This window comes from Spinacia oleracea, chromosome 2 (assembly GCF_020520425.1).
Source record: "Spinacia oleracea cultivar Varoflay chromosome 2, BTI_SOV_V1, whole genome shotgun sequence".
Classification (NCBI taxonomy): domain Eukaryota; kingdom Viridiplantae; phylum Streptophyta; class Magnoliopsida; order Caryophyllales; family Amaranthaceae; genus Spinacia; species Spinacia oleracea.
This window is the reverse complement of record NC_079488.1, coordinates 92,358,669-92,385,208: the sequence shown is the minus strand read 5'-3', so window position 1 is coordinate 92,385,208 and position 26,540 is coordinate 92,358,669. Positions and strand designations below refer to the sequence as shown.

The 26,540-nt window shown below is 38.9% G+C and overlaps 2 protein-coding genes across 7 annotated transcripts in view; one reads left to right on the top strand and one right to left on the bottom strand.

The window, feature by feature from the left end:
• The first annotated feature begins 1,670 nt into the window (after positions 1-1,670).
• LOC110790100 (glycine-rich protein A3) lies at positions 1,671-3,418 on the top strand. 3 transcript variants are annotated; one of them, XM_021994853.2, is made up of 3 exons: positions 1,671-1,829; positions 2,550-2,848; positions 2,955-3,418. In XM_021994853.2, the coding sequence occupies exons 2-3, from the start codon at positions 2,572-2,574 to the stop codon at positions 3,164-3,166; spliced, it is 489 nt and encodes a 162-aa protein (XP_021850545.1). In that variant the 5' UTR covers positions 1,671-1,829; positions 2,550-2,571; the 3' UTR covers positions 3,167-3,418. The 3 variants fall into 3 exon arrangements, with proteins under 3 accessions (XP_021850545.1, XP_021850546.1, XP_021850547.1); XM_021994854.2 differs by having other exon boundaries at positions 1,687-1,829; positions 2,534-2,848; XM_021994855.2 differs by having other exon boundaries at positions 1,702-1,829; positions 2,527-2,848.
• Positions 3,419-3,932: 514 nt separating this feature from the next.
• Positions 3,933-26,540, bottom strand: part of LOC110790099 (uncharacterized) — a 29,028-nt gene continuing 6,420 nt past the window's right edge. For 2 of the 4 annotated variants that reach the window (XM_021994847.2, XM_021994849.2), the window contains 20 exons: positions 24,725-24,818; positions 24,253-24,384; positions 23,827-24,087; positions 23,668-23,746; positions 22,063-22,148; positions 21,853-21,936; positions 21,158-21,232; positions 20,991-21,038; positions 20,799-20,894; positions 20,262-20,491; positions 13,509-16,984; positions 12,346-12,422; positions 11,877-11,957; positions 11,370-11,441; positions 11,205-11,295; positions 11,025-11,079; positions 10,182-10,310; positions 9,967-10,084; positions 9,738-9,820; positions 3,933-4,733 (listed from right to left, as the gene is read on the bottom strand). In XM_021994847.2, coding sequence (XP_021850539.2) covers positions 4,310-4,733; positions 9,738-9,820; positions 9,967-10,084; positions 10,182-10,310; positions 11,025-11,079; positions 11,205-11,295; positions 11,370-11,441; positions 11,877-11,957; positions 12,346-12,422; positions 13,509-16,984; positions 20,262-20,491; positions 20,799-20,894; positions 20,991-21,038; positions 21,158-21,232; positions 21,853-21,936; positions 22,063-22,148; positions 23,668-23,746; positions 23,827-24,087; positions 24,253-24,384; positions 24,725-24,818 — 5,791 coding nt within the window. In that variant the 3' untranslated portion in view covers positions 3,933-4,309. Of the gene's footprint in view, positions 4,734-9,737; positions 9,821-9,966; positions 10,085-10,181; positions 10,311-11,024; positions 11,080-11,204; positions 11,296-11,369; positions 11,442-11,876; positions 11,958-12,345; positions 12,423-13,508; positions 16,985-20,261; positions 20,492-20,798; positions 20,895-20,990; positions 21,039-21,157; positions 21,233-21,852; positions 21,937-22,062; positions 22,149-23,667; positions 23,747-23,826; positions 24,088-24,252; positions 24,385-24,724; positions 24,819-26,540 lie in introns of those variants that run through there. The other 2 variants (XM_021994848.2, XR_008928275.1) reach the window with 2 other exon arrangements.

Sequence of the window (26,540 nt, the reverse complement as noted above, 5' to 3'; positions counted from 1 at the left end):
TAGAATAAAAACGTGATTAGGGATATTTTATTTAAGAGTTTTAATTTGATTAAAAGTCTTTAATAAATAGGTAATTGACTAAGTCTAGGAATCTTAATAAGATAAATATGTTTTATACGGAGGATTTTGGAATTAATTAATTAATTAGAGTCCTATTAATTTGGGTATCATAGGTAGTCAAATATTAATTTACGTTCATAAGTAGATTAATTAGGTAGGTTCCTATTAACTCGGGAATCTATGAAATCAGTTATTAAATCACGTTTAATGTAACTGACATCTAGTGGGTTTGTTTTAGGAACATGAGGATCATGCCTAGAAACTAGGATGCATAAATTGTAACGACTTAAATCAGTGGAGAAACTTAAGGCAATATTTGGTCCTTACTCCACAAGTTCTCCTGTTTACTTAGTCGTGGGATCATGCCTACTTTGAAGGAAACATGGCTACGTAAGTGGAAGTTTACTTGGGGAATAGATAATTGTTGCCTATGAAAAGAGAACGTTTTAGCCTTTGCAAAGTGTCCGACATAGTGGAAAATAATTATATACGCCATATACTTTGTCTTCCTCATTATTATTTTTTACATACCTGTTCCTTTAGAGTTCCAATTTCCTGTTTCTTAGTGTTTATTATTCAAGCTTCTGTTTTATTTAGAGAGACTTTGGATAAAATCTTATTTGTGGTAAGGGTTTGAGTGAACTCTTATATTGTAGGCTTTGAGTTGAGCCTGAGTGAAGAGAGAGAAAGCTTCAGAGTAGAAGCACTAAGCGTAGTTATTTGAGGGAACAACTGTTGGAAACTTGAGTTCGTAGAGGAACTCAACTAAGGCCCGAGTTTCTAATAGGATTGTAACTAAGTTGTTATTGCCCTATTATAGTGAAGAGTTTTAGAGCAAATCACGAGTGGGTCGAGGTTTTCTTTCTAGTTGGGCCCTGGAAAGTTTCCTCTTGAAAATCTCTCTTGTGCACTGTGTTCCTATAGCTTTTAGTTTTTTTTAATTCCGCAATTATGTTGGCTATAAGTTCCCAATACAATTCACCCCCCTCTTGTAGTGTTCTATCCGAATAACATCGTCTTCCAATCATGTTATTTGAGTATAACCATTAGATGACATGCTACAATTCATGTTGTATAATTATTGTTGTTATGTTGTTTGTCATCCACTTTCTCTAATTTTTTTTTTTCTCTCGCTTCTCTCTAGAAACCCCCAAAATACAAACCTTAGATTTTCTTGCACAGCTCCCGGCGGCCTGAGCTTCCCCTTCAACTCGGGTCGCCGGTGAATAGGGATGGCAATGGATAGGATTCGGGTCGGATGGAGCTTTACCTGCATCCATCCGTTTATCAATCCGCTCCACCCGCATCCATCCGTCATCCGCTTAAGCCGTCATCCGCATCCACCTATCTGTCATCCGCGGTGAAACTGGTGGATCGGTAACTAACGGATGAATGCTTTATATTAAAAAAATAATTAAAATCAACACTAATATATATATTCATTTTCATCAATAAAAATATGTTGTATATAAAACTAAGAACAATTGCTTTAAAAACAAAAATTGCAACACTAAATTAAATTATTTTCTTAAATATTTGACATTTTTATTAAAATTTGGACGAAAAATATACCGGGTGGATGATTTTGAAAATAGAATAATTAAGAAAAGATGAACGCGTCGAAGCAACGCCTAAATAATAAATTTAGGTTCCCTCTATGGCTCTATTTAATTCTCCTACCTCCAATATTTTTTCACAACACCAAAAAATAGAAAGAGAAAAAAAGAAGCCAGAGAACAAACTTGAGGATCAATTCTGAAGAACACTTGGTAATATGCTTGTCCATTGATCAATTTCTTTTTTTTTTTAACCAATAATTTTCTTATATTATATTTAGATAAATTTAATTTGTTATTTCCCCTTCCTTGTCTATGTGTTCCTCTGTTTTTTTTTTCTAGGATTATGTCTGAAAATGCTCATGTTTAAAAAAAATAAAAAAAAAATTGGTTGATAATTAGGATGACATGCTACAAATCATGTTAAAAATAACTAAGATTATTAGAAAAATAGCAAGTGTTTGAAAAAATATGAGGTATTTTTTACCATTAATTACATAATTCGTCATTATTTCATCATGACTAAGTTTTTTTATGATCCTGGATCAATACTTACTAATTGTCAAAGTAGGAATATTTTTGAGTTTTTTTCCTTCTTCTTATACCGTAGTTCTTGTACAATATGATCTCTTATAAGAAAATGATCATAATTGTGTGAGAAAACTTAGTTCGAAAGAAGAATTTGTTTAAAGCTTCTGCTGTTTGTGGTGTGATAGAAGTCCCTCTGAAAAAGAGATGACTTGATTTTTAGTCTGAATCCCTGTGAAAGGTAGTTATGGGGTATTCTTTTCGGGACAGAGGGAGTATAACATTTTGTTGCGAGTTGTTTGTACTAAATGATTTTGTGTCATTATAATCCTTAAGCTAAGTTAATGTATCCTTAAGCTAAGATACTAATTAATATCCGTAGATAATAGGTTGAGTTTGTTGCAGAAGTATCACCTGGGCTGCAAGAATGGACAGGCCAGAGAACTACGATACAACAGACAAAGGTCTGTTTTCGGGTGCCATGGGATATGCTGCAGGACATCATGGTCATAGTGGTCATGGATATGGATATGCACCTCCTTCATATGGATATCCACCATCATACCCGCCTCCTGGTGGATATCCACACCATGGCCATGGCCATGGCCATGGGGGCTATCCCCCTACCGCGTACCCTCACTCAGGAGGAGGAGGGTACTCTCATTCTGGTGGCTATCCTCATCATTCATCTTCCCATCATTCAGGTATACTATATTAACTATGTCGTCTTTGATTGATCTTTTGAATAACAAGGAACCTGTCAACTGTGATGTTTGTAATATAACATATATGTTGTTTGTTATTGAAAAGGCTATAGACCAAATATGGGACTCTTAGCTGGAGGTGCAGCAGCCGTTGCAGCGGTTTATGGAGCGCACCATCTGTCTCACGGACACCACCAATCGCATGGACATGGTATGTACGGCTATGGTCACCACGGAAAGTTCAAGCATGGAAAGTTCGGCAAGCATCATGGTGGGCATGGTCTATTTGGGCGAGGAAAGTTCAAGAAATGGAAGTGAACACTCAACACTACTTGATATTGTCATCAAACTCAATAATACTCTACTTGAAGGAGTCTTCACTCTTTTATGCATACTTATTTCTGGTCTGTGGAGAAATGGGTCATCTATACTTATAGGTCCTTACTTTTCTACCCTCTACAATCTATAGATATCCTGTCCCTAACTCTTGTCGCGTGCTTGCAAATTTCATAAACAAATTCATCTAGTATGTATGTTCAGTTTAGTACCAAATACCAACTTAGATACTCATTGCTTGAGAAAATTTGAAAGAAATTTGCTTAATGTCGTCGTATCGAGGACATTTTATATGCTCATTTGCTAATTTGTGAGATATACAAATAAAATAAATGAATAAAATTGAATGAGTTTGGGGTAACGATTGATTAATTTACACCCTCGTATTTACAAAGATAGTGCACCATAGTCCAGATAAAACGCGCTGGCCTTTGAAATATTGTGTGATATCCTCTTAATGTGGACAGAGCAGCCAAAGGTAATTCATGTAAGGTAACTATGCGGCAAATTGGCTTGCAAATCAAGACAAAATGGCCTCCTCATTTTAGATAGTGCTCCTTCCGTCTTATTTAGTATTTTGGACCAGGGTATTGGAAGGGTGGTTGTTCCACTCCTAATTTATCCTTAGTTTGCTTGGTTTATTTTCTGATTTTGTTTTTGCAAAAAAAGCTCTTGTTTTCGTTAGCAGAACGTACAAAAATGAGCAAGAACGAAAAGCTACACAGAGAATAGGATGTGGAGATGACCGTGACAATGCCGCAACAGCAGAGAATTTACTAGTTTTACCTAAAACGGGGACAAAATGTGTGTGGCCTGTAAATGTAAAATTTCTTAACTCGAAACTATATACAACCTTGTAACATACTTATCCCTAACATTCATCCTCCGGTGATTGCTACAGTTTCCTAGATCATATTCATGAGAACTACATCGGCTATCACATCATTAGCCATTTGAGAGCATTGAGCATTCATTTGGCCATACAACAATGCAACAACAATAATACAACAGTTTACTAAACAAACTGACATTACCGCTTTCGGCATGTTATGTACCTCTGGTCCATTCTTCAATTGTAGCTCACCTGTACAATCAAAAGTTGGTCGGAATCTCATAATTGATCAACTATGATTGTTTTCTCTCCCATTTTCCTTCACGTCTTCCGTCTCGTTCTCTTCTCTCCAAGATTTGCCTGGACTTGCTTCCTCTTGATCCATGTCGTTGCGAAGAACCAAATCCACCAGCGAGGCCATCAAATCCCGGTCCTAGCTCAGGGTCACCAGTGCTCCCAGTGTCTCCAGAATCCTTGCTGCCATCCAAGTTCTCCTCGTAACTGCTGCTACACTCATCTACACGATCACGTGCTTGGAGGATTGTTGGGGGCTGAACTGGGAATGTCCTCGAACCTGAGAGAACGACAGTGGGTGTTGTAGTAAGAGACTGAGTGTTGAGTGGCATATCAGGTGGTAAGCTGCTAGTACTTGCTCTTACACTGCCATCAGCGTTGGACCTCCCACTCTCTCTGTCCCGATACCGATCACGTGGACGGCTGTTAAGTTAACCAAAAAGAGAAACTCAGTCAAGAGCTGCTAAAGCAAAAATCATGTACATGGAAAGTTCAGCTGACACCTTTTAAAAGCTGTGTATATGTAAAAAAAACACCGTGTCTGACAGTTGAATTTTGACTGAATTTGAATGGTTCATTAAGTACCTGTGTTTTGATTCAATGTGAAGTTGTAGATAGCTATTTCTATCTTATTAATGGTCAATTAGAATTAGCTTCTCTATTATCATAAGGCTAAGGACGCAGACATCTGAACGCCCCTTCCGCTTGAGGTGGGTGGGAGATTCGCCCTAGACGCTTGTACAATGCAGTTTTAAATATCTCTAGAAACAAACTCGGGTTGTTGAAACGTTAAAATGACTGTTACAACTTTCCTATCTCTCTAGATGTTGAAAACACAGCCACAAACAAACTCAAGGGAATATATGTGTCCTTCCTTTCCACAGGCCTCTCGTCTTTACAATCAACGATCATAATTGGCTTGGGCTTGGCTTGGTTAAAACTTACCTCAGCTCCACCTTGGTTGATCCAACCTCAAAGTAGCTAGCTAGAATCCTTACGAAGCTGAGCCTGAGACCATAATAGAGCAATGCACAGTCTTGGCACGGCTCACCTAGTCACCTTACATCGTGTTGGTTTTTTATAAATATAAGATGATTCATCTTAAATCTATGCTACACTGAAATGTACCGCTATACTCAAAATTAGCAAGTTCAGTTATCAACATTCTCTGGCAAGTTACCTCTGAACCAAGGTCAAGGCTTAGAGATTTCTCTATAGTTGCGCCGATGCCGACAAAGTCAGTTCAATCATGACCTAATGTCCTAATCTATGAGTTCAGGCTGGTTCTATATGCAACACACCCACCTAATCTACCAAGGCAGCCCATTCTGCATACTTACGCAAGGAGACGAGCAAAACAGAACGGCTAGGAGCAGCAGCCATATGGCCAAGCAAGTTTGGAATCCACTAGGAAGCGTGGTTGGGCATTAAGGAGGAATTAAAGCGCGTTTGTCTTCTACTCAGCTTCTTTATAGTTTTTGTCTTTTGTAAGGGATTTGTATTTAAAAGGGGAAGACGGGAGAAGCCGAGAATTATCTTGGTTGTATTAGTTAGTCTTGGGAGAAAGAGAAAATCCTGAAAGTTCTCATTTTGTTACTCTAAGCTTTAAGCTTCTATCTATCAAATTGGGCTTTCCTCTATATTGTGCTTGAAATTACCTTATTATTGTGAGAGAATATCTGGGTTCATTCCATTTGGTATCGCAGCAGGTAGACGATGCCGGTTTCCAACACCCAATGCTTGGATGGACTCGAGGAAACTCTCGGAGGAGTGCACAGCCAGTTCAACGAACGCTTCAGCTCCATTGGCCATATGGTGACAGAGGCGGTGTCCAAGGGGATGGAACAGTTGAAACAAGCCATCTCGGGAGGAAACCAAGGAGGCCAATGAGGCAGAAGCCAGGAAGAACAGCGATAACGTGGAGTCAACACTCACACTCTTGGAAGTCTGGCTGAATCGCTTTCAGGAAGGACAGGATTCCCTGGAAGGCTGGGCGCACTATAGAAAATCAGGCTGATTTGAAGTCTCGCTTGGGAATGGTGAAGCGGTGGAAGGGTCTGAGGTTTGCGAAGGGTGGTGGTAGCTTTGTCAGGAGGTGGTGGTGAGAGGATTTTCTTTCTCTACAATTGGGGAATTTAGACCTAATTTTGGGGATACAGTGGTTGGAGAAGTTGGGGTCGGTGGCAACTAACTGGAATCTCAAGTTATGAAGTTCCAATTGTAAGGCAGAACAGTGACCTGGCAGGTCGACCTGGCTTTGGCTCGGTCCTGAATCTCGTTAAAAGCAATAATCAAAACCATGAGGACGGAGGGGGACCGTTACTCGAGTTGAACAGAATGGAGGAAAGCCCAACATGCCCGAAAACAACACCTTTAAGAAGCCTGGTCGTTGATTTTCAGTCAGTGTTTGACATGCCAAGGGCTTCCCCAGTTGAGAAGTCAGGAAGACTCGATCGTACTCCAGGAAGGGAGTAACCCAATTGGAGTTTGACCTTATAGGTATCCACAGTTTCAGAAAGACGAGATTAAGTGTTTGATCAAGGAGATGCTGAAAGCAGGTATATTAACATCCACAAGCCCGATCTCTAGTCCGGTTTCGCTAATGAAGAAGAAAGATGGTTCTTGGCGATTTTGTGTTGATTATCGAGCACTTAACCAAGATAAGTATCCCATACCCATCATAAATGAGTTGTTGGACGAAATACACGGTGCAAGGGTGTTCTCCAACTCGACCTCAAAGGAGGGTACCAATTCTGGTACCATAAGATTCGGGTGAGAGCAAAGGATACTCACAAGACGACTTTCCGGGCACACGAAGGCCATTATAAATTTCTGGTGACGCCATTCGGGTAACTTACTTTGGCCATGCAGTGTCGGGTGAAGGGGTCTCAGTGGATATGGAAAAGGTGAAGGCAATGCTTGATTGGGAGATCCCAAAAATTTGAAGGAATTGCCGGGTTTTTGGGCCTAATGGGACACTACCGAAAACTCATATCCAGTTAAGTACAAGCACAAATCGCACAACCCTTGGCGGACCAATTGAAGAAGGATGCCTTTGGGTGGTCCGAAGATGCAACTAAAGCTTTTGAAAGGCTAAAAAGAGCCCATGTGCGCATCACCGTTATTGGCAATGCAAGATTTTCAGAAAATTGTTCTTTGTAGAAACGGACGCTTCCGGGTTTGGGTTGGGCGTAGTCTTAATGAAAGAGGGGAGGCCGATTGCTTTCTATAGTCGAATTTTAGGTCCTACAGCACTATCCAAGTCAGTCTATGAAAAAGAATACATGGCAGTGTGTCTGTCAATTTTGAAGTGGAGGCATTACCTACTTGGGATGAGGAGAGAAGCGGCGGAGTATGTACGAAGGTGTGAGGTGTGTTAAAGAAATAAGATGTCATAACAAAGTTTGGCAGGGCTCCTACAACCACTTCCTATTCCTTCACAAATCTGGGAGGAAATTTCTTTGGAATACATCGAAGGATTACCCTTAACTCGAGAGCTGGACACCATTTTGTGGTGGTAGATCGTCTATCCAAGTACGATCCTTTCATCGACCTCGTCATCCCTTTAGTGCAGAGGCTTTCACAAAGGAAATTATGCGGCTACACGGGTTTCCTGCTTCTAGTGTGTCAGATCGTGATAGAGCGTTTTTTAGCATATTCTTGAAAGAATTGTTTAGGCTTCAAGGGACATCGCTTAAAAGGAGTACAACCTATCACCCCCAACCCGATGGGCAATCGGAGGTGGTCAACAAAGAAACTGGAAACGTACTTAAGGTGCTTCGCCTCGGGACAGCCTAGGACTTAAACTAAATGGCTGCCATAGGCCGAGTATTCGTATAATTCATCACCCCACAATTCAACTAAGATGACACCATTCATTGGAGAGACCCACTACGTCTAAGTCGTGTGGGACAAGGGACAAGGTCAGACCGCGTTGCAGAATGTGAAAGAGCGGCTAATGGAGAGAGACTTGATTTTTATGATCTCCAGTAGAACCTCTTTAAGGCCCAACAACGTATGAAGGATCTGACCGTAAAAGGAGGGAAGAGGAGTTCCTGGAAGGAGATATGGTGTACCCGAAGCAGCAGCCGTGCCGACAAAAATCTCTAGCTAAGAGGTCCTTTGAGAAGTTAGCTCCGCGTTTCTACGGTACCTTTCTAGTGATTCAAAGAATTAGGAAGGTTGCATATAAGCTACAATTGCCCCATGATTGCAAGATGCACTTGGTGTTTCACATCTCAAAACTCAAGAAAGCGGTAGGCACAACTTTGATCCCCATCAACTTACTCAACAGTTGACCCATGATTTCGAGTTGACTGTGGAGTCCGAGACATTGCTGGATGTACGTACAGTTCACAAGGGAGGGGACTGAGGTCCTTCTCAAATGGGGAGAGTTTTCTGAATTTAAAGCTACTTGGGAGGACGCCAACATGATCAAGCTTCGCTTTCCAGCCTTCAACCTTGAGGACAAAGTGGTTCTTTGGGGGCGGGGCAGTGCAACACACTCACACCCACCTAATCCACCAAGGCAGCCAATTCTGCATACCCTGCGGAAGGAGACAAGCAAAACAGAACGGCTAGTAGCAGCAGCCATATAGACAAACAAGTTTGGAATCCACTAGGGAGCATGGTTGGGCATTAAGGAGGAATTAAAGCTCGTTGTCTTCTACTTGGATTCTTTATTGTTTTTGTCTTTTGTAAAGGATTTGCAATTAGAAGGGGAAGAGGGGAGAAGCTGAATCATCTTGGTTGTATTAGTTAGTCTTGGGAGAGAGAGAAGATCTCGAAAGTTCTGATTTTGTTACTCTAAGCTTTTATCCATCAAACAAACATTTATTATTGTGAGAGAGTATCTGGGTTCATTCCCTATCACCATATTTATCTTTTATTTCTCATAACACGAATGACTTTCAGCTTCACAAACGTTACGTCTACCCTAATATACTACTTAAAAAAGGCTTGCAATATAATAACATGGCAGTGAAAGGACAATGCAACTCCTTCCCTTATTTGGTACTCCTCGTATATTTAACTTCCCACTCTTTTTGTATGCCACCACCCCCCCCCCCCCCCCCCAAAAGAAAAAAAATTCCATTTGAAGTTGGTCACTTTTTCTCTTCATCACATCAACCTTCTGTTCTCCCGCAACTCCAACACGTTCTCTTACTACCTTTTCTCTCTGTATCCACTCAATATTTTCACTAAACAATTTCCCTTAATCTCAGTGCCACCTTAATGTGAGCAATTAATATAGGACAGACTGACAAGGAGTTTTTCATTGAAAATCTAAGCATGTGATATGGAAAGCATCCCAATTTACCCTTGTGTATCATTTAGCTGCTACACACTATATCCATCTTTGGACTTAACTCACAACTGATGGAGAAAAACGAGCCAATACTTCGGAAATGGTGCATGACAATTTACCTGCTATGGGTGGAAGAAGAAAATTCTCTTCGCGGTGGTCTGCTCCCAGACTCCACTTGCTCTAGCTCACGTTGAATTTCTCTCTACATGCAATTGTGACGATTCAGTAAGCATCACATGTTGAGAATAAATGCATACACTACATAAATGAGTTCAGGCCTTAAAGTGGGAGGGGGGGGGGGGGGAAGTCATTTTTTAAGATAGTCAGAAGTTACAATTCAATTGTCACCTGTGTCTGCTTTTCTTTCTCTAAATCAAGATTATACCGGAGTTCATTGGTTTTGGCACGCTCTTGCTCCAGCAACCGTTGTCTTTCAATATCCTTTTCCATTTCTGAAGTTCTTTGTCTAAATTCATAAGCAAAGTATTACAAGGAAGAATAAACAGTATACAATTAAGGTTTATCAGCACCAAACTAATATTCGCTAAATGTTGGAACCAGACCTATCAAGTTCTTGCAGTCGTTCTGCTTCCTGTAAATCAGCTTCTTCGAGATATTTCTGGCGCCTGTGTCTCAACAAAAGTTTCTTCTTCCTCCGCTCCATAATCTCTTCCTTTATTCTAGATTTCTCCCTAGAAATTGGAAAGAAGCAGCCATTAGTGAACGGAAGTTTTTTGTAAAATAAAACCCTTTCCTCGAAAAACAGAGGAATTACAAGCACAGTTACTAAACCCAGAAAGAAATCAATTAATTAGGATGTAATCAAGTACTTGAATGGTATTATAAGATTTTGCAAGAAGCATTAGGAAAGTAAAAAAACATGTTAGCAAAGAGATCCATGAATAGATAGGCAATTGATAGAGCTATACAGTAATATATGTATATGTATGTATTTTAATTTATTTTTTATGCATATATAGGGATGTAAGCATTATCCTATAGATTCTTTGGAATAAACTCGATTCTCCTTAAGGGGTTATTTACCATCAAACTGCAATCATATTCGTAGCTGTGCAAAGAAAAGATTAACTTGTGCGGAAATCCATACATTGACTTTTCCCTTATTAAGGCTATAAGGAAATGAGGAATCTACTTCTGCCTGAAGTTTGAACGACCCCCTCCAGAATATCTTGATCCAGGGCCAAATTAAAGAATTTCAGGATGCTACCATATGGTTTAAATAACTAAATCCATACATGGTATTTTCAGGTTGAAATTATTTTACCACCATTCAGGATTGGGTGTTTTGGTACTTGGTCATTCCCATTAGATCACCTACCCTCCCCATCCCCAAATTCAGGGAGGGGGAGAGAACAATAGGATAAAAGATATAGCAAGAGTCATACAAAGAACGAATGCCATCCTTAATTTGCTGCAGACGATGACTGTCCTTTGAAATGGCTGCAGATAAAAAGATGAGAAAATCCAATGAGACTTATTAAACAATATCGAGAAGTTCAAAAACATTGATAACAGAGTTCAAAAACATCGATACATAGCTGTAGAATATCAGGGTGAAGAATTACAAAGAAAGGCTATTTCATTCCGATGATAATTATCCAGCTGTGGAAGTTCCTTTTGAAGAATGTCTATCTCCAGTTCAGCCTCCTCCAACTCCTACAAAGTACTTAAACATTTTCACTAAACTGGACGCGAAAAATACACAATACATCACATCTGGAGTAACTTACTCTAGCTTCTTGGTCCATCTTTTCAGCAAATATATCAAAGTACGATTCTACAGATGTTAAATTAGCAAGAACCTGCAAGAAACAGTATCGGAATATCTAAATAAATCAAACAAAGGGTAGCAACATTTGAAATTTCCTCAAATGCTCTGAAGTTTCTAAGAACAATTTTGGAAAAGATTCAGATACTCCCTCCATCCCGGAATACTCGAACCAGTTTGACCGGCACAAAGTTTAATACAATGTAATTGACTTATTATTTAATTTGATGGTATTTGATAGTGGGGTATTTTTTAATATAGATAGTGGGAAATGTGTCAACTTTTAAAGGGGTAGTGGGAAATGACTCAATTTTTAATGTATTTTTTAGGGAGTATCGATGTAGGCGGGTCCATGGATAAGTATAATATCAATAAAAGTTTGCCATTTATAGAAGCGGTGCGAGTAATCCGGGATAGCTTTATAAGGAAAACGTTGCGAGTATTCCGGGACGGAGGGAGTTAATATTACCTGCAGCACAGATTCACGAGTATTCCCGAACTCAGGGTCAAAGTCTTTTGATGGACAAGACGAAAGTGCTTCCTTCAGGACCTTGCAGGAGAAATCATCGGAATGATTACAAATTTCCCAGCCATGAAAATTTAGACAACAATGAGCGAGCAAAAATGATCACAGAAGTTAATTAGTGACGACGGAATAACTAAGTGCCATGAAACTTGAGATACACATCTATACTCTACACTCTACAGTAACCAATTAACCACCAGGGTTCAAACCTTAAAGTGGTTTCTTCGCATGTTATGCAGAGTGAGGGGTGCTGACAAATAGGACCTTCCAAATTCTATATGTTACGGCCAATCGGCCATGATCCATTTTCCTTCCTCAGCTTAACCCTAACCTTGACCTCAGTAAACCAAGGGACCACTAAAAACCAACCTTAAAAGAAAGGGTGGAACAAGATGTGAATCTCATAACTTACTTCTTTGGCTTCATCTTCTTCACATTTAACTTTACACAAAGCTTGGCAGATCCTCTTCTCCATTTCCCCAACTCTTCCTGCCATTGATAGTATATTAGGGATGTCGCAAGGGAAAGAAAGAAATGTCACAACCACATCAATGACAGCTCTTAAGAATTGCATTAGTCATTCAGCAGTTTTGCAGCAAAGATGCTTATCGTATACCAATGCCAAATAAACTTCTCCATTAAATGCTAAAGATGCAAAAATCCACAGAAACTCTAATTGTAACAGTTGCCTAGTGGCGATAGATATAGTTCTCCCCTTCAACATTCAACCCCCAATCACACTCCACCTCAAAGAAAAAAAGGAAAGCAGAAACAGAGAAAAAAGAGATAGAATTGACATTTTTCCCTCTTGATTAAGCATCGATGTAGACTACACATAATCATATGATATGAATTTGTCCATAGAGGGAAAAAAATGTGAGAGCCTCGAGCCAACAATTTGGCTTAACAGTTTCATGAAGAGAAAGAACATTCAACTTTTGGTCATAGTTATTATATGACACCACTCTTTGATCGCTTGTTTCAAAACCAAAGAGATACAATCCACATAACCAGCCGCCTGAGCTGGTGGAGTAGTCAGCTGGACACCCTAATACAATCCCTCCCTTCTCTGTCCTCTTTTACCTCTTTTAATTAGCAGTTAAGCCCTCCAGTTCCCACTATCCTTCCTCAAACTTCAAAAGATCCTTTATATTCCTAACAAACAAGAATGTGCTTTATTTCCATGCCAGTTCTTAAAATAGTCTTTTTACTTTAGAACAGTTGACTTGAGGATTGGCAATTCATCTCAAATGAGATTCGCAGAAACTTAGTTCCTATTTAACGGTTTACAAATAGATGATGCTAAACTCTTTTGTTGGTTCTCACCCATTAAACTTCTTGACACCTAGTTCTTGTCATTTAAGAAACTATACATCACAGTAAGCTCCTAGAGAAAACCATCCTGAAGCAAGGGTCGCGTGGAACAGAACAAGCAAGGTCAAGCGAGGGCAATATTTAACAACTAATTATGCATTGCTTCCAGCAGACAGAATCGTCAAATATAAACAATGAACAAAGGGGAGAGATGAAAGTTAACAAAACAAACAATGAGAACCATACAAATGATAAACATACCTGACTTTGAGCCTCCTATGCTCTCTATATATCTCCAAACATTCTGAGGGACCAATGACATATCTTCAGCTGGGCAGTACAGGCAAGCACCAGCAATAAGTGCCAATTGAAGTTGACCAAACAGACCATCACCCATGGGATATGCGAAATTTCCCAACGCCTGTATACTAGTGTCAGCAGTTTCAAGAAAAGATTGCAATTTGGCTCGATTCGCAAATGGAATAAAATGAACAAGAAGCGCCTTAGCAACAGTCCTCAAGTGCAGTGACGCGTCTACAGAAGCCATAAGGGCTACTTGATCCCATGTGTACGAAACAAGCCGGGATAAGACTGATTCTGAGATGCAAACAACACTATTTTGTGAAGCTAATTTGTCAAAACATGGAGAAGTGAGCACGACCCATCCGCCGTTCACATCTAGTCCAAAGAGTCTACCTAAATGCAGAAGTGCAGTAAAACGTTGCTCTGGCTCAGGGTGGCTCAACATTTTAGAAATTAATTCAACTAGACATATCCCACTCTCATGCATAAGAATTCCTCTTGAAAATAAATTGGACAACCATTTATCAGTTTGCAAGCGCCAGGAAATCTTTGGGGCATTAAACATGATATTTTCAATCACAGAGCTAAGTGTAGCAACCACATTATCCAGGCTACAAAATGCTGGTAGTTTGAGTAAACAATCAACCATAGTGGACGCAACTTCCCAGCAACTCATCTCCTGAACCAGAGTAATATTTTCAGCAAGCCCTTCAATACCATTCTTCCAATGAGCAAAAAATTCATCAAAACTCTTAAAGATCAATGTGTTGTGAACTTCCAGACCAGAAACTTCATTCATAACAGAAGATAAGCATCTACAGTACATCAAGCACTGGGAAGAATAAACAGCAAGACTCCTGGAGAGTTGAGGATGCAGATTCCAACATAATTCAATTGTTTTATTTAACTTAGAAATGAGACTGCTTATATCCCCACAGAAGCCTTCTATCTCTTCTAAAGACGGATGATGAACGTCAGTACCTACCGCAGAACCAGTACTGTTATCTCTTTCAGTCCTCTCAGTCTCCTCTTTTTCACAACCATAACAGAAATCATCAGGAAACCATGCATCAGATTCTGATCCATTGTTTTCATGTGGCTGAACATTTACATTATCAAAGTGAGGCATTGGTATAAGACCAAGTACTCCTAAGTTTTCCACTAGAAAGTCATTACAACTTTGCAGAAGTTGCTGGAAGGAGCAAAGGTAGTCATAAATTTTAGTTGTCGACTCAAACGTTGGAAAATCTACCCACTTGACAGATGACTGTATGACCTCCCTTTTACGATCAAACGACAAATCACGAAAGACAGAAGCTAAAATGAAAATAATGAGAGCCTTTTCGACCTTTTTGGTGGAAGAATCCAAATTCTCTTGCTCCATTCTAATGTATGTAAAGAGCTCATCAAAGCATAGACTCTCAAAATCAAGACATGATTGACCAATTAGATGGTTTTCTGTGTTAGAGCTCTTGGTCAAAGAATATGAAATTATGGGTTTTAGTAAGCGTAATACAGACCTGAGAAATGATGCATCACAATAAGAGCTTCTGCACAAAGACCCAAGCACTTGCACCAATCTCGGTATCTCCGGAATGACTGCTTCCATGTGCTCACTTATAATCGCTTCAAGTACAAATAAAATGATCGCCTTCGCATTTTTTGCAAGGTGACCTTTAACTGGGGGAGAACTATCACGGGAATTGTCTGTCTTCTGGAGGAAGGGCGACAGGCAAAGATCAGAAAACCAACTCAATATATCTGGAACTGCAGTTGATGCAAGAGATCTCAACAGCAGTGAAACAGCCTCCAAAATAGTTTCTCTGAAAGCTTTAAAATCTTTTTGCATGTCAGGTAAGAGGTTACTCAGATCTGGGTATAACACATTAAACGACTGGGCTTGATACTGCTGCTGAGAGAATTTATCTGCCATGCTGGTATCTTGATTTCCTTCTAACTCTTCCAAATCCAGAACCTCTTTCTTGTCCACACCAAAGTCCATCACTGCCAGATCATCAGCAAATATGGATAATAAGTTTGTCAGTTGTGACAAATTTGATGGAAGGAAAAGACATTGGGTCAGGTATCCATTAGCGTTTCGTGACACAGCCGTCCAACCAAGATAGCGGACCAGAGGGAAAGCACAAGAAGAGAATGTTGGTATCTTGCTTATCCAAGTTGATGGAGGAATCAAATTGCTATACTGACAACCACTCACATTGAATACATTGTTTGATTTACTGCCTCCTCCACTAGAAGCAATGACCAAGCTTTGAAGAATCATCCAGTGCCTTTGCACTCGATATATTTTATCTGGGCTAAACTGCAGATTCCCCTGTTTGCAGTGGTGAAGGGTGGATATCAAAAACCTGTTAAGGTGCTTAGCTGAAGCTAATATAATGTCAATCACATTTTCAGGAGAACAGACAAGCTTAGTGGCGGAATGTAACAAGAACACAAGAGACTGCATGAGAGTCTCATGTAATGGATGCTGCTCTCTTTGCAACTGATAAATTAAGAAATTGCACAACAAATCTTGGTTTCTCCTAACCAATGTTATTGCATCAACTGATGCATCATCATTCACAGAAAAACTTCCAAGATCTTCATCAATCCCAGCACCATATGGACACTGATCTCCATCAGACACTCTTTGGTTATAACTCCTGTCCATCTCAGCAGCTTCAAGCAATATCTGGACAAACACTTTGTCTCTTTTCCTCTCAAGCTGACTTATTGTTTCTAGATTGCAGTTCCCTTTTTCTAGGGCTTTCCTGAGTTCTGAAACCTCACGGTCATGGGGATATTTTGTCCCTTGAAAATTCACTAGATCACTAACCACTGAATGCTCTTTAACAGACGTCATGAAGGGATTGATATAGCATTCAGCGGACAGGATCAAAGCATCTATTGCAGCAGTATGACCCTCAAGGTTAACATTATTCTGAGAATGCAAGTCCAATGCCAAACGCTGAAACTCGGATGCCCGAGATTTGCAAATCTCATAGTCTAGAAGTTGGGTATGATCAAGATGCAAGCTGAAATATTTCATCGAAATTCCAGCATGCGATACAGCACACTTGTGAACTCGAGTACTTTTTTCTTCCCTTGTAACTGGTGTATTTTCACAGTTGGGATCTGAATGTCTAGCCTGCACACCATTAGTAACATTCTTAAAAGAGTTCACAAGTGTCAGATTTCTCAGCTCCTCAGGGGCAAAAAAGAGGCTGGCATCTTCTATAATATCCACTTTGGCAGGACCATCTGTCACTCCATCCCCTTCATCTGGACCATAGGACTTTAGAGAGTTTCCTCCACAAGCTGCATCCGGCAACGAAATCATAATTTCTTTATCAGGCTTGGAGGAAGAAGGCTTACAAAAGTCAATCTCAGGCGGTAATTGCAGATGTGGGTCCAAAATGGAGAGAAGAACACTGCAAATTTTAAAAAAAAACTTTGAGAGAGAGGCAGAGCCGTTATGATGCACATAAGAGATAGATATATATTGAGCAGTAGTAGTGCAGTACATTCTTCAAAATTTTCAGCGGGCAGGTTGGAGCATCATTGTTTTGCACTTTTGAACATGAAAAATCGAGTCACCACACATCTCATTGATCGTTTGAGGAAAGCAAGAGAGATTAGAACATTTATCACAAACCTTAGATGCGAAATTCTTTACATTTTCTGTTATTGCATGCAATTGTGCAGAATTGCAATTTCAAGAAATTAGCTGTTATCTACTTCCTCCGTTTCTATATAGTTGCAACACTTTCCTAAAACGGCAACATCACAATACTTGCAACACACTATAAATGGAAAACTATTTTGTATGCAATTACATTTTATACCCTCACTTTATTCTCTTTACTAACTCCCAATTACTCACCCACCAAATAAAATAATGGAACTTTCCATTTATGCCCTCGTAATAAAGAAGTTCGATTCCTTTTTCTTAAAGTATGTGAAAAAGTGTATGTTGCAACTATATAGAAACGGAGGAAGTATTAAATATTTTCGAGACATAAACATCCAAAACCAGCTATATTAAATGAGAATTAATCAATAAAAACCATGGTTTGAATAAAATGAGAATTAAGCAATAAAAACCATGGTTTTTATAATAACGATCTGGCTTTTCAAAACTATCTGGATTGTGGTCAAAATCGCAATTGGCTCAAGATCGGAGTGGGATTGCGTGCGATAGAAATCCCAGACCCGATTCTACAATCCTAGTTTTAAGTCTACAACAAGCCTTCAAAGTTTAACTTGAATTTAACCCAATATTTCTTCAAAGTTCAAACTGACATCTTACCTGGATTGTAAATGTTAACTTGATCCAAAACCCTTAATTAATTACATGGAACTGCTTCAATTTGCACTCTAAATCAAAATCCCCAATTTGGTTTTAAAAAAACCCTAATTTTCAAGAGAGACAAAATTGGAGGTCACTGATCACATAATATGTGACACAGTGACATGACTACCGGAGAGTACTTAGTAGTCTCTTTCGCTGGTCATCTTTTTAGGTAGCCAAGATTTTTTCTTCGTTGTCTGGTTTCTTCACTTCCTTTTTTCCATTGCTTCACAACAGTAGCAGGTACCTCAGACCCTCAGTACTACTTTATTTTGAGGACTTGAGGTAAAATAACAAATACCAGTAATATTTGCCAACCTATATGGCTTCTATCTTGAGACGTGCTTCTCACAAAAACAGTAAAATCTCTTCCATTTATACCTTTTTTCTTTATGGAAACACACATCTATTTATATATGTCGTATTTATTAATACTCCACTTACATTTTTTTAAGCTAAGCTTTGTAAAATTACTCTTATTTGGACAAAGTAATATAGGTTGCCTTTACTTGTAATATGTGTATTCAGTCATGCTATATCATGTAAATTAGGAAAATTAATATTAAATAATCCCAACTATTGACGGTGTTCTCATTTTAATCTGAACTATAGTTTAACCTAGAATAATCCTACTATCATGTTTTCCCATAGCAGTCCATCCTTACCACCTACTTTTAAAACCGGTAATTACATTATATAACTTCTTTTTCAAAAATCTACTTTAAGCATTCTTCATTTTTCCTTTACTCACCATAATCAAGCCTCCTGCAGGCATCACCATTCACCACCGCCATTTACCTTCCCCCCCCCCCCCCCCAAATGCCTTCTTCTTACACCACCACCCAGCCCACCTTCTGCTCTCAAACCCTTCCGATTTCCTCAATAACCCAAACCGCCTCCCTTTTCTCTCAATTTCTCATCATATGAATAGCATCATTGGGTCTCGGTGGCGGACTCTCGGACACTCAGAGATTGAAATTTTCTAGAGATTTCGCCATCACCGTAACCATGTTAAAGAGAATTGAACCTCTTCACCGTTGCACCTCTTAATCTCTTTAATCGTAATTGGAAATTTGTAGAGAGTCCAGTCAGTTCTCTGTTTCTTCATTGCCTCTTCCATCATAACAGGGTACTGCTTGCTCAACTATCTAATTGATTAATTTTAGTGTTTAGTGATTTGGTAATGGTGGAATTGTTTGGCAGTTAATTTTTGGATGAAACATTTTTTTATTGTGGAATTGCTGCTTTTCCAATTGTAAAATGTTTGATTAGTTGGAGAATTGGAAATCAATTGGGTTTGATGATGATGATATTGGCGGTGGTTAAATCGTAGAGCGCGATGAAAAATGAAGGAAATGTTGGAATTTTCAATTTTTTTTAATGTTTTTTTAGGTGTTTGTATAGTATGGGCTTTTTAGTGTTTGTATGAACGAAAAGCAGGGGAACTTTAATTGGTAGTCTCGGGGGAAGAAGAATTGTAAGGTGCAGCGGCAACGAAAGGTAGAAGGAAGAAGAAACACTACATCCATGGAAGAAGGAAGAAAAAAGGGGAAGGGACCCACATTTAATAATAAAATGACCGGTTGTAATAGGTAATTAAATGAAGAAGACTATTTTAAGAAGGTTACTCATATAGTTGGGATTGTTCTAGTTTAAATCGTAGTTGGGATTAAAATGAGAAGATCGTCAAACAGTTGGGATTATTCTTGTTAAATTTGCCTTTAAATTACCCCTTTTCTCAAATTTCTAGGATCACACTATCCTACAATCCAATCCACCTATCCAAAGTGGGTCCCGATCCTGACAACCTTGGTTCTAAGTTCCTAACGGTAGTAGCTTAGTCATAATTACTACTATTTCTTGTCATCAAATGGCATATCAATCACTTGGACATGAAGCCTAAAAGAGTAAGCTCCACGTCTTAGTATCTATAATTCCACTTTAAAATAAAAGTAACCGCATGTTAGCTTAGCATAGGAACATCAGTTGATATACTCCCTCTGTCTCCCTATTCGCTTCTTGGTTGGATTGGCACAAGGTCACATCAAGCCAGAAAGATTTGGAAAACAGAGGGAAAGAGTGTTATTTGTAGGTATAGTTGAGAGGGGAAACACATCACGTAAGGAAAAAGTGTGATCAATTTCCGGCAGTGGTACAATTTCCGGAAGCTGTGAGTAAGTGTTGAGAGGTGCAAGACAAAATTGGAGGTCGCTGATTACATTAAAAATTTCACATTTGACGGTATTAAAGCCAATTAGAGCAAGAACTAGGAAAAGGAATATATGTATAACAACAAAAGACATATTTAGTCCTAGTAGATGATGTGAAGCATGAAACAGAGACACAACAATTATTACCTAGGAGGTACTGATCCAAGCCGCCATTCCTGCTCCAATGAGGGGAGAACAGAAGGCTTTCTCACAGCTGCACGGATCACTTGAAGTGCAATGGCACAAGTATTTTCGTGAACATTGCGGAAAGTATAAGAGAATTCAGCAGAGGTTATAATGCTTTGTGAGGCAGAAATGGCTGGCTCGAGAAAAGACTCCAGCATCTCAACGAGAAATAAAACTTTAAGCTTTGCTTCCTAGGAAAAGATCAAGAATGAGGTTAGAGTAGTTCGCTCTTCTGATTCATTCCTGAGATTAAGACAAGAAACGAAATTTTCATAATAGGACTCCTATGTTAAATCTTGAAAGTTGAAACTCAACAGATTTTTTGAGCTTTCTACCAATTAGTGTCACCAACCAGCATCAGGAATTATTTTCTATATTATAAATGTAATGATAAAAATGATTGAACTGTGACCGGCGAGGATTTCGTAATGCAGAGAACATTTGAAGGAAAAATATGCAGACTGATGGTAAATAAATATCGCATGAGGCATACATTACCTTGTATGCAGCCAGTACATCATCCATGTAGCCAGATAAAGCCAGCACAAGGTATTTAAGGGCAGCACGGACACGTACTACGGAGTGATGTTCACCCTGTTGTAACGTCATGTATCAAAATTCCAAGAGAAAGAAATTAAACAAGTCAAATTATAGAATAAAAAAGGCCAAGTACAACGTCAATTTATATACCTGAATAACACCCAAAAGATCTTCTAGAAGCTCCACAGCCAAGTCTAACTGCACCAGAAAGAGCGAAAAAGATTTCAATTCTCCTCTTAACGAAAGTCAAACCAGTAGATGGCATGCAACAAAACCAAATATGTTGTGATGAAGAACTAAAAGATCCTCCAACCAACCTTGGCAATGATTCGAGGCATCCAAGGTGCAAGTGAGCTGCTGCACAAGTCAATCAAGACACCAGCAGTTTTTGCCTGTACAAGGCATCAAACTAAATCAATTTCTGCATGTAAAGCCTATTAAACACATAGAAAAACAAGAGACCACTTCAGCTAACCACATTATATACTTGGGATCTATTCCAAAAGAAAATCCGCCAAAATGTACAGGCTTATAACTAATTAAGCACCTTATCTTATCCCAATGTCACAATAAACAAATTTATTTATTTTCCCAAGACCACTTGAACCGACAATTAAATTAAAGAGATATAACTTATAATGAAACAAGAGAAACATGATCATCTGAGGCAACCTTAAGTCCATCCCCTCCACAAATCCACATAAAACCCAAACCCTCCCAATCCAAGACATTGATTAGAAAACTCCAACACTCACTGCCAAAAAGGACCAACTCAAGTAAAGTCAGTCACAAAATAGAAGAGAAACATCTGGTTTAACAACAATAGGAAAAACAAGAAAACACTAGCCACCAAAGCTAATACAATGCTCACACAATCAAAAATTCAAAACACCTAACAAACGTGGTACCAATTGTAAGTGCAAGAAAATATGCAAAAGGCTTTAAAGCTTATGCTGCAATGAGCAGTTGTCAGTTTGTCGCTAGATATGAGCCAGAGACAGGAAATACACACATGAGAAGGTGAAAAAGAAGACAAATAGCCAGCACAACCATGAAGAAGTGGATGATACGCCGATGAAGACAATGTTGATACGATCTGCAAAAAAAATGCTGCTATGAGGAAAGAAAACGAGATCCCCCACTCCCTCCCAACCCATACGAAAAGGGGAGAGAACATTTAAAAGACCCATTTACAACTACAGCAGTGACTACAGTACGTAACCTTAGATAAGCCTTGTTGTACAAAAGGTTGCATCCACTGCGAGAAAGTATCATCAACACTGAGTGGACAACTAGCTGGGCGAAGAGCTACAAAATTCCAAAAGTTTAATTATGAGAAGGAAATCATTTTATTCACTTAATAAATTCAATGAGAAACCTTAAAAAATCCTAACTCGAGCTAGAAACTCAAAATACTTATTTGCTATGCAGTAATCTGCACCTCAAACATCTCAAAAGTTAAGGTTATACGCAAAAATAACTATGCACCATGGGAAAAGAAAACGCGGTCGTGTTGTCACAGAAACAGCTTGTAACGGTCAAATACAACGGATAGCGGATTTCGCGGCGTGAATTTAAAATAAAATCACATATGTCGTACTTTTACACTCATTGGGCATCTATATCATATTAAGACCAAAGCTATTATAAATAAAATATATGGAATACTAATATATTATAACTCCTTTAATAAGTTTTAGAATATGGGAAAGGGTAGTCAAGAAAGGTAAATAAAAAGGTACAGAGTAAATAGTACTCCGTAAAGGGGAAAGGAAGGGGAAGGGTGCTGCAACATCACGTGGCCATGTGGGATAATACTGAAGTAAATGCTTTCTCTTTTTTCTAATTAATATAATTAATGGCTATGTGGGAGATGGTAACAACAAAAGTCCTTTTTCTCCACTAGTTAATGATTTCTTCCCAAACAAAAATAAGTACGGTGTACTCGGTACCATTTCATCTTCCCAGACTTTCTCTCTCTCCAACCTGATCGACCACCAGACCATGCCGGGGATCAGTTTTTCGGCCGTAAAACCCAGTGGTACCAGAATCCCTATCATCTTGACCTTCGTAGATGTCTTGCTATTTTCCAATTGCTGATCTAGTTTAAAGTTTGGTCCCAATTTAAACTTTTCCAGAGTTTTCTGCCGTTTAAATATTGGAACGGTTATGGAACAGCCGTCGCGGCGAGTAGGAGGTGGTTTCCAGCGCACCATTATATAACGGGGTTTCTCTGAGCGGCCAATCGGAATACCGTTACAAAGCGCCTGTTCTGTTGAGTTTTTGTTCCATGGTCAAATAATTTAACCAATGACAGTTTTCTTAAATAAGCAATTTCCACATTTCAGATTTGTAAACAGAAACAGAATCCTTTCTGTAATAACATCCTAGATGACTTTCTTTGAGAATTAAGGTCTTGCAGATATAAACAAAATAATATTTTTTCAGAAAAATAGGGAACATATGGTTGTTCAAACAATTGAAACTTGAAATAAAGCACTACTCCACGGTATTGCTTTCTCTTTTTCCACCAGAACAAAGGCTCTGAAAACATTCTAAGTACACCTCATTGGTTCATCTTCTAATCGCAACTGGTGCATCTACATGATCTCTATGTATTGGACTGTCAAGATCTGATCACTCTCTTATGTCACCTGATTATTCTCCATAGTTTAAGTGTGTCTTGTCCACCTAAAAAAAATCCCTACATTTCTATCTTAACAGAGGTTTCCTCGGATAAGGAACATTCAGCATTGTAGATTGAGCTGGCTGACTTACCCATCATCATAAATGTAATAATATGGTAATAGTTTACAAGACAGCTAACCTGGTAACAGTGCTTGTATAAGAGGTAACGCCAACCAAAAGTCAGTAGCACTTTCTGCCAACTTGCTGCAAAGCAACGGCTGTCGATGAACTTAGTTAAGATACAACAGAATAAGATTAAAATAGTTGTTGTAGTGTTGTACTTCTGATATCAGCTCACCTGTGAAGCACAAGCATATAAAACATGCAAAATCCCTTCCTCTACAGCCCCGATATCAAGGACACTTATATAACTAGGATTCCAATCAACCATTGGAACGAGAAATTGGTCCCCAAACAACTCCGAATATTCTGATAAAGCAACATGATATGATTTTGACCCTGGTTCTTCTTCAAGCAGAGATGATGTCTCTCTAGTTGAAAAAGATGATTCTTCTTGTGCTGAGGTTGTCTCTGCAAGGTAATGGAGGATCTTTGAAGCCTGAAAAAAAATCAGTTCGAGAGATCAGTCTATACTGTAAACTCGTAACATAGAAAAAAACTTCAACTCAGGTAGGACAAAATATAAGAGATGAAGAAGGCAATCTCCACATCTACATAAATGAATTGGATGCAACAAATAACCAAGGAAGACAGAATGCATTACCACTTTGCATACAGCTCCCAAATCATTATCTATAAAAGCTTTCCTCAGCAACATGAAAATTGCATCTGGACGAAATACAATTGACTGGGAAGTTGGTAAAGGAAAAGGTGATATGCTGCGTGATTTCCTTGGCTGGAAAAATAACATAAAGATTTAAGGACAGAAAACATGGAAAAGTAGGATGACAAAATTAACTAAGAAAAAAAGTGAAATGAGGTTAAAAAAATATAAGCTGGGTGCAGGTAACTGCAACATAAGCTCATCAATCACCTTCAATAGCTCAAATACTATAAAAAAACTCAAAACTCAATTCGATGAATAGCCAATTTTGTCAGATTTCCCAACAAGATTAGAGAGACACGTCTCTTACTTCAATAATGTCAGACTTTTGAAAAAGAAAAGGAGGGTAATGGAAAATAAGTGATTCAGAATTTCAGAGACAGTATAAGGATATGAAAAGATATCGAGCTACCTCAAAATTAGAGGAAACTGTTAAAACTGGCGCTGGTTGATTAGTTCTAGAAACTTCAGACTCTACACCACTTGCCGAGCATCTCGCAGCTTCTCTGAGATATACATGCAGTGATATTGCATCATCAGACAGTAATTAATTTAATTATAAAAAAGAAATCGACCAAAGGGTATGACATGGAAAACAAAGCCCCCAACTAACTGCCAGATATACCAACAACAAGCAGTAGCTTTATAAGTATTTCTGTTCTTACAAGTAAACCAGTATGATAAGTAAAAGAGTTCTAAACACCAACACAAAAGCATTTCGCGTTAAAAACCAAGTGTGTTGGTGAGATTAGTATTCAATGTTCACATTAACTGTTTCCATAACTTATTGTGGGAGTAAGAGGAAGTGAATTGAAGAAGGTGAATTTGCTCCAATAAAGTTCCTGCCACGGGGATTTGAGATAATTTTGGGAGGGGGTACTGGGTAGAGTTGGAGCTCCCTCGTAGATATGTTTCTCCCCAATCCATGGCTCCAGGCCCGTAAAAAACCAAGTAACCGTGGGGACAAGGAAACCAAAAAGGATTCCACAATTTTTCAAACTTTGTATGTGTAGTGAAAGTTCAAAACTTTAAGTACTCCCGTCACAGTTCAAGGTGTGTGTGGATTATAATGTGCTGGCACGCCTGGCAGCATTAGTCTTGCACCATTGCTCCAAAATCTCTCCCCCCGTCGCCTCAAAGTCAACTATAACCTCCACCCTTAACTATCTATTTCCACTTAATGGCCTCATCGAAAACCCACAAATGCTCACATTTGTCTCATAGTTTTGAGAATAGCCTACCACTTTTCTCCCCTCTATCTCTTCCAAAATTACAGCCTCAATTCCCAGCTCCCTCCATCTTCATTACCAACCATTTAACTGACCACAGAACTCTGAGGCAACATCTAAGCTCCCATAGTTGGTCAACTTCTGGCCTTTATCGGGATTCGGTTCTAAAACCAAAGTCCCTTCTTCTCCCTCTATCCTTTCCTTCCCTTTGAGCAACAAGAGATAGTGCTCTCAAGATGGAAACTAACGTGAAATGAATGAGGAGAAGAATTGACAACAGCAGAGATGATAAAAAATGAAGAGGTGTCCCGAATGGTTTTATAGATCGGGGTTTAGGGGAATTTTAGTCATCAAACAGCTTCATAGTAGTTGCTTGGAAACCAGAGGGACTTCCAACCCAATCCTGACATAACTAGCTGGTGGACACTAATCATTACCACTTACGAGAGACAGTGGTGGTGGTGCAGATATCGTGGCTAGTATAGTGGGACTCTAGGACAGGTGGAGATGTGAGTTGAATGAGATAAAAGTGAATGGAGTAAACTGAGGGGAGTCGGAGGGGTCAAGAAGACAAATACCTTCAGTTTGTGAGGAAAATTTTGAAACACCATACTTCCAAGTTCCAAATCATTTATAAATATGTAATTTACAATTGAAAGCTGAAAATTGCTTTTTCTGCAACACAAATCACCTTTTACTTTTGAAAATTGACAAAAAGAATTTTCTAAAATGCAACCCCTGATTTTGACAAGTACTCCGTACTATATCATAATGTTCTAAAGAAATCTGTTTAAAACAACAATTAGCCCTTAGACAAGATTTACTAGCTCTTTTGCATGCAGTTAAAGATCTACCAAAACACTGTATGATAGAGAAGTGATCAGCAGATGATACAGTCTATGCCGTGTCATCCCGATATTAACTACTGCTTTCCCAGAACACTGTATGATAGATCTACCAAAACACTGTATGATAGAGAAGTGATCAGCAGATGATACA

Coding starts and splice junctions, on each gene's coding strand:
- LOC110790100 (XM_021994853.2), top strand. CDS start 2,572: ATGGACAGGCCAGAGAACTACGATACAACAGACAAAGGTCTGTTTTCG. Junction 2,849..2,954: donor TTCATCTTCCCATCATTCAG/GTATACTATATT, acceptor GTTATTGAAAAG/GCTATAGACCAAATATGGGA.